This window comes from Cynara cardunculus (genome assembly GCF_001531365.2).
Source record: "Cynara cardunculus var. scolymus isolate 2C chromosome LG 3, CcrdV1, whole genome shotgun sequence".
NCBI classification, from domain to species: Eukaryota; Viridiplantae; Streptophyta; class Magnoliopsida; order Asterales; family Asteraceae; genus Cynara; species Cynara cardunculus.
Window position 1 is genome coordinate 37,196,966 of NC_037530.1, and position 8,647 is coordinate 37,205,612.

General features: G+C 33.7%; 1 protein-coding gene across 1 annotated transcript; it reads left to right on the forward strand.

Annotated features, from left to right (window-relative positions):
* The first annotated feature begins 389 nt into the window (after nt 1–389).
* LOC112509216 lies at nt 390–8,183 on the forward strand. Its single transcript, XM_025114072.1, has 11 exons — nt 390–415; nt 1,072–1,078; nt 1,176–1,329; nt 2,878–3,086; nt 3,970–4,151; nt 4,575–4,859; nt 4,935–4,993; nt 5,366–5,402; nt 5,649–5,720; nt 6,318–6,648; nt 7,809–8,183. Exons 1-11 carry the CDS (start codon nt 390–392, stop codon nt 8,181–8,183), a joined length of 1,737 nt encoding a protein of 578 aa, XP_024969840.1.
* Nucleotides 8,184–8,647: the final 464 nt, after the last annotated feature.

Sequence of the window (8,647 nt, forward strand, 5' to 3'; positions counted from 1 at the left end):
CGTTTTATGTGGTTTTAGAAAACGATAATGTTTTTATTTTTGAATAATATAAATTTGAAGATATCATAAAATTTTTAAAATATATATATTGATATTAGTATCAAATTAATTATTTAAAAGTTCAAGTTTTTTTGTGTAATTTCATTAATTCAATGTTCTTATTATAATTTAACTTAGGCTTAATAATGAAGTAATTTATTTTTAGTTTAATAATATAATTTTTTATAAAAATGATAATTAAATATTATATCAGAAATTAATGATTATCCTAACTATATTTTAAATTAATGATTATTCTAACTATATTTTATATTTTTATAATATTTTAAATATTATAAAAATAACTAATTGGGTAAACACTCACGCGGTTACTTATTTTCCTAATAAGCATGGCAAAGACCGACAATCTTACCTAGTAAGTGATAATGATAACTCTTACTTAATTAACATGTAGTAGGTAAGATATGTTTACCAACAATCTTACTCTGTAAATGCTTACCCTGTTAGCGAGTTAGCACTAGTAAACAACCCCTTAAATTACTTCCTCGACTTAACCACTTTGTTAAAGGTTTCTTATTATAATCTGCACCAAGTATATGAGTAACGGAAATATTTTATTACATGATGGCGAAAAATGGCTCCCCACCGGTCTTGTTCCTAACCCGGTCCCAATCTCAAGTGGTTGGAAACGGGCATAATGCCAGGACTTTCTTCTCATTCTTACATTACGTCCCACAGTCTACAACTGCATTTTCTAGCATCTAAATCTACCACCACTCCTCATAACCATTTCGTATTCCAAGCACATTCCCACCATTAAGGATAACACATCAATATCTACATGCGAAAAAAAAAATACATTAGCATACAAGATCATATTACCATCATAGATAAGCATACGTAATAAAATTACCATCATAAATAAGCATACCTTTGATTTTCTACTAAAGAATCTGACATTTGTTCACGTAAATCATCACTTATGTCATAACAAGGTCATCACTACACCCGGATGTCATCCTGTAAACAAACAATTTTTCTTAATGAATGCATAACTCATAAATAATGTAGTCTCAAGGTAAATGCAATCAAGTCATAGAACAACTTGTGTCGTTCAAGGTCGAGTAACAGATAATTGAACTAGAGACATAGAAAGAGTTCAATGTGTCGTTCAGGGTCGAGAAGACGAGTATGACAACGATGAGGCTGAGTGGGACGACGAAGGAAACAGGGCTGGGTGGGACGACGACAACGAGGGTTGGGGTGATGGGGACAACGACGGGGCTGGGTGGTGGTCATTTGGGGGTGAAGGGAACACGATGTTGATCAGTTAGGGTTTAACAGTGTAATTTTTTAGGAATTATTTATTTATGTTTTTTTAATTCTAATTTTTACCGATTAAACAGGTTATAGGTAACTTTCTTAAGCAATAAGAATCTATTTGAGAAAACATAAAAAATCATTAGGCTTTTATGGACTTTTTCCTTAAATATTACACTTGTTTGAGAAAATTGAAAAAAAAAATATTAGTTCCATTTATAATCGGTTCCGATCCCAGGCTAGGCATCACATTTTTCCGTAACTTGTTAATGGGCCTTTATTGATAATCCAGTCCCTATCGGGCTTTATCGGTCTCATCCCATTTTGATTATCTATTCATGATTATGATTACAGATGGTTAAAAATCAGTCCCAACATAAACGGTCTTGGTTCGACCAAAATACCAAGGCCCGATCTTTATGGTTTGTAAAAAAATTTAAATCGATTTTTACCATATAAAAATTATTTTTTTAAGAATGTTTTAAAATATTATAATTTTGTTTTAAAATCGATTTTGCATTCGGTTTACATTTGGACTTTAATTAAATACATTTAAAAATACATCAATATATTCCTACAAAACTGTTCATTTGGTTTGAAGTCTAACAAGCGCCTCAATGTCGGATTTATCATCATTGTCAAATTATGAGTAAGTGCCATCAATATCGCTAGTTGAGTCTTAGCGATATTGTTAGGTTCATCATCCTTCGGTTTACACTTTACATCAGTAGTTCATTGGGCTCTTGTATATGGGTTTATTAAAGATTAAATAGGGTATCTAATTGGGCTATTTTGCACATTAATTGGAAGCCTTTATTTTAAAACTTTTATTTTGATACCTAAGATGTAAAATTTTAAACATTTAAGTACTCGGGTAACCGGTTGAAGCATTTACCGATTATCATGCTGATATGACGAATGATGTGTTATCCAACTCAGTATTATTTGCTAACGTGGTTAGTTTAGTAACATGGAAAGTTTTTAATCTAACATTAGTCTTTTTTTTAATCTAAAATTAGTCTTCAAACGGTTACTCGGGTACTTAAATGTTTAAAACCTTACATATTGGATACCAAAATGAAAGTGTTGAAAGTACGTTACCCAAAATAGGAATCAAGTTAAAGTACGTTACTTTTTCATGTAATTTGTCTCTTTTTTTCGATTAATTTAATTTTAACTCTTGTGTTTGATTCTTGGTGCCGATCGAGTTTCTTATTACCAAACATGAAAATCCCTCTCAAGGGTCGGCCTTTAAACATTAAAAAAACACCCACATTCGAACATGGTTCATGCGACCATTTCTACGCCATTAATCCACCTCTCTTACCTTCATTCTTTCTAAATCATCTTCCTCTCTTTTACTTGTGTTTCAAATGCATACAAACCCATCATAAATCACCCAAAAACCATCATGATTTCTCCCAAATCACTCTTATTTCTGCTGTTACCCGTCTTCTTTACGTTGTTAACCCATGGATCTTCTCAGATTCTTCAACAATCTTCAGGTAAAGTGTTGTTTTTTCGTCTTATTTTCACTCGAATTCTGGGATTTGATAGGGGGTTTTGGGGATTTGGTAGGGGTGATTAGTGGCAGGTCCGGTGGTGGTGGTGGTCGGGAAATTGAACGGGTTGTTCTTGAAAAGGGGAGCAACGATGGCAACTCGTCGTTGATATTGGCCGATAAGAGAACACGAAGGAAAGATCCGAGGGACGATTTCAAGTACTACACTCGCGGATGGAATGTCAGTGATGACCATTACATTTCTGTAAGTTATGTTCTTGATTTGCATACATCTTGTTTTGGATGTCAAAATGGTTGATTTTAACTTCAAGATTGAAATGGGTTTTACATTGCTTCCAAGCACTACAACAACACCGGGGTTATAGGAGTTAAGACGACGTTTAAGTTTCCTGTTACATCGCTTTACATGTGATAAGTTTGTTGGACAAAACGATAAACTGTCTATAATTCAAGAATGTCGTAATAAGTTTATATGACGTTTTTAAATGTTTTAATAAGTTTTTTAGGTCATTTTTAAAATAAAATATCATAAAAGACACTGTTTGAAAAAGTGTCATATAAAATAGTGAATGCTACATTTTATCTTAAAAATGTTCTAACAAATTTGTTAACATGCCCAAAAAACCACTTTATAAACTGATCGTAGCATTTAAATGGTACGTTTTACAGTTTGGTCTTATAAATATTAATTATGTATTTTTTACGTCTTATAAATCTGATTTTGTTGTGATTTAATTTCGATATATTGTATTGTTTGACTTTGGTGAAAGACGATATCCCTCCACGTTCGAGATGCACATTTGTTTCTTCTTCTCTCTTCAGTTTATTATACTAAATGCAGGCATTCAAGATTGTTTGACTTATATATATATAGAGAGAGAGAGAGGGTTTTTTCATGAGACCCGTAAAACCAATTCTCAACCCTTGGATTAGATTTACAATCTGAACATTCATAATCACAAAATTGTCACCATGCAATTTTAGACTATTAGATCATTAGCTTGTAAAGTTGATCAATGAACATAAATTGGTCTTACGGGTCTCACGAAAAACATTTGGTCTCACGTGAACCCAACCCTATATATATTAAAGATGTTCCGACTTCTAACGATATGATTTTTACGCAGTCTGTATCGTTTACTGCTGCCCCCTTGTTCGCCATTGCGGTAATCTGGTTTGCAGGATTTGGTGTATCTTTGCTCCTAAGCTGTTGCTGCTACTGCTGCTTCCGAAGACGCCCTTATGGCTATTCGCAAACCGCTTATGCACTTTCTCTCGGTTTTCTCTCCCTCTTCACTATTTCCGCAATGTGAGATACTCTTTATGGATACACATTACAGTAAAATCGGCTTTATATATAACGCCAAATATGTCTAAATGTTCTGTTGTGACTTAAATTTATAGGATCAAATAATTGTGTGTACTATGTTTATATGACGCTTTTAAGGAGTCGTAATAAGTTTTAAGATACTTTTGAAATTAAGCATCATTTTTTTAATATGGCTTTATTTAAAAAAAAATTGTCTTGTACCGGAATACTTTTCAAAAGTGTCAGATAAAAAAACTAATATAACATTTTATATCAAAAAGTGTCTTAAAAAGATTTAGGATGTTCAAAAGTGTCCATCTGATATATTTGACGTCCTATAAAGCTGATTTTGTTATAGCGACATGTGGATACGTATGTGTGGTTGAGGCTCTCATCGTCGGTATAACGTGTGTTCAATTCCAGTGTTGGATGCATCGTCTTGTACACAGGGCAAGGGAGGTTTCATAATAGCACAACGGACACGTTGGATTATGTCGTGAGTCAATCCAACGATACGGTTTCACACCTCAACAATGTGTCTGCTATTCTTTCTGTAGCCAAGGGCATTGAAGTAGATCAAGTTTCTTTGCCGTCAGATAGCAAAAACGACATCGATAGGGTCCATAAAATGATCGATGCTGCTGCAAGAGACCTCCGATTCGAGACCAGAAAGAATGAGAAAGATATACAACGGGTTTTGAAGGCCGTGTAAGTGATCGAATGATGTTGTTTATCGTTCAACGTTTTATGTTGATTCTTATGTCTTAAATTTGTTATATGCAGAAGGCTTGCTCTTATTATCATTGCTGCTGTTATGCTTCTTGTGGCTCTTCTTGGTTTTTGTAAGCCTAAAGATCCAATCTTTTTCTTTGAGATTTAATTAGGTGTCGTTTACCAAACATTTACTGGGTAAGCGCTTATCGACAAGAGTTATCATTCTTACTTGCCTTGTCGGGTTAACATTCTTGGCCATCAAAATGGATTGTTGATAAGTGTCTCTTACCCGGTAAGCGCTACTTGGGTAAAAGTCTTCTTTCTCACTTACAAGGTAAGATGACCAGGTCCTTGTTATGCGTTTTTCCGTTTAAGATTCTCAGTCCTTGTCGTGCTCACTCGGTAAGACAAATGACACCCAGTAAGCACTTATCCGGTAAGCGTTTGGTAAATAGCACATAACTCCAGACTCACATTTGATTCTTGAATGTTGGTTGCAGTGTTCTCTCTTCTTGGATTGGAGGTTTTTGTGTACATGTGAGTGATCAAAATGAGTACTGCATTTTAGCACAGTTTTTATGTAATCAAGATTTTACCTTTTTAAGGTAGAGTTCAGGTCTGTGTACATCTTACTCTCACTATTAGACCGTGAATGTAAATCTGATACCCCGTACATATCTGTCAATCACATGGAACACATCGAGCTTGCTCGATCAGGTGATTTCGTTTTATGTGATCAAGATCTTACCCTTTTGTTTTCTTAATCTAAATTGGTGCTTGCAGCTTGGTGGTTCTAGGTTGGATTCTTGTTACAGCTACCTTCATCTTGTGTGGCATATTTCTTGCACTCCACAAGTATGTTCTAGCTACGTCTTTACGATTTAAACCGGTTTTATTGGACGTCAAATATATTCAAATATTCTAATATATATATATATATATATAAATATTGAAGCGTAAAAAGGAATCTCCACCGTTATATACATATTACGATGAGATGTATCGGATCAATCCCCGTATCAAGGCGATTCATGGGTGGGTTTTGAGATTAAAGGTGATCAAGCGTGAGACCAACTTGTTTTCGTGAGACTACAAAATAACACTGAAACTTCAAAGCAAAACTAACCAGTGTTTTACCGTGAAGGTTCAGTGTTATTTATGTGGTCTAGCGAGTCTCATGAAAACAGTCTGGTCTCATATGATCCCAAGTCTATATACATATTATTTTCGAAAGTGTTTTAACATACTTAATACAATGTCCAATGCCATCTTATCAACTTATTGTAACGTTTTATATGAGATTCACAACCGTTTGGTTCTATAAATTTATAGAGGTCCTATAAAGCTATCTATTATGACATTTAGATGTATTTTACGTCCTATAAATTCAATTTATTGTGGTGTATCCTTCCATTGGAAGCTAACTACAGTCACTATCCATGGTGGTGGTAGCATTGCGGGCGACACTTGTATCGCGATGGACGAGTGGGTTGAAAATCCGACGGCTCATACGGCTTTAGATGATATTCTTCCCTGTGTGGACGATGCAACTGCTCAAGAAACGTTATCTCAGAGCAAAAACATCACTTTTCAATTGGTGGTGATGGTGAATAGCATCATTAACAACATCTCCAACATCGATCCTGTTGAACAACCGTTTGCCAGTTTCGTTAGCTTCAATCAATCAGGTCCGTTGGTTCCCACGCTTTGTAATCCGCTAAACGCTAACGGAACAGATCGAAAATGTCAAGCGGCTGAACTCAACTTCGATAACGCAACCAGGGTAACGACAATCTATATAACTCCAAATATGTCTATTTCTATATTAGTTATACTAAGTTGATATGACGCTTTTATTCAAGAATCTAATGGTTCTTGCTATGTAAAAACATGTGCTCAAAATTATCATATAAAATAACTTTTTAGAATGCCTAAATACGCCATACAACATTCTATTTTATATAGGACTTATTCTTTAAAACTGAGTCATATAAAACAGTTTATTTGGATTGAGGTGTCGCTACAACAAAATTGGGTTTATAGGACAACAGAAACCTGTGTAAGTGTCCTTATAAACTATTTCATAGAACTTAAGTTTATAGGGACAAACAGATGTCAAGCATTGCAATAGGTTTATAGGATATTTTTAATTTTAAATTGTTTTTATGACATTTTTAAAATAAAATGTCTTATTAATTTTTTTTTTTTATATGATACAAGTTTTCAAATGTCATAAAAACTAATATGAGATTTTTTTAAATAATGTAATATAAAAAGTTTAGAGTAAACTACAAATTTAGTCCTTGTGGTTTGTTGAAAATAACGTTTTTTTATCTCTGTAGTTTTGAAATTACAAAATGGTCATTGTGGTTTGCAAAAACATTCAAATTTGGTTTTTCCCTCTAACGACCGTTAACAAATTATGTTAAATGAGAGATATTTTGTCATTTTACCATTTTATTTGTCTTTTACCCAATCAAAAACCATAGAGACCAAAATCATAATCAGTTTTAATTGGGTACAAGACAAAAAATGATAAAATGAAGAAGAAAAAATGTCCTTCATTTAACGAATTTGTTAATGATCATTAAAGAAATGACCAAATCCTGACTTTTTTAAAACCACGATGGCCATCTTATAATTTTGAAATTGCAGGAACGAAAAGTGTTATTTTTAAAAAACCACATGGATCAAATTTGTAGTTCACTCAAAAATTTAATATGACGCTTTATTTCAAAAGTGTCCTAAAAACTCATTAAGACGTCTAAATCGTCATATAAACCTTTTACAACACTCTTACATAGGACATATATGTTTGGTTCTATAAATTAGCATGTCAAAACACTTTGTGGCGTCTTATAAACTCAATTTGGGTGTATTGCATATTTGACATCATATAAAAACAGATTTTATTGTAGTGATATATGTATGTATTATCAACAGGTGTGGAGGAATTATGTTTGTCAAGTTTCTGCAAATGATACATGCGCAAGCGTCGGGCGGTTGACTCCAAAGATGTATAAACAGATGTCGATTGCAGTGAACGTGAGCGATGGATTGACCGAATATGGTCCGTTTCTAGCAGGGTTACTGGACTGTAGCTTCGTTAGAGAGACTTTTATCGGAATTCATAAGGATCATTGTCCGAATCTTAACAAATACAGCGAATGGATCTACATTGGTTTAGCAATTGCATCGACTGCTGTCACGCTTTCGTTGGTTTTATGGATTTTGTATGTCCGCGAAAGGAGGTACCGTAGATACACTAAACTTCTTGTTGTTGCATCTCCGCCTACGATCGATCGACGATGGAAATGAAATGATCTTGAGATTAGAACCTGTTTTTTTATGCTTAAATATAGACAAGTATTGGATAATTAGTTGTAATATAATATTTAAATGATTATTTAAGAGAAGTTTGTTTTCCTGTTTGTGTTAATAAACTGATTTCCTAAGACTTACAAAAATCCTATTTATAACTTACCTGATTACTCGGGTACGTGTTTATCGGGTAAATTGTTGCATACGATATCATTTTGATATACTATAATCTTACCTGGTAAAATAAATCGTAGTGTTGACTCCTGACGCTAAATGCTTACCGGGTAAACATTTAAGCAAACGGCTCCTAAGTCACATGGTTGGCCATGTAAAACACTATTTCTCGTTTTTACTACAACATTCTAAGGACAATTGGGTTTCTTTTAAAACCGTTTCCTTTTTCTTCATTTATCCGTAATAGATCCTATTAACTCTTAGATTCGTACTACGTCACAATATTA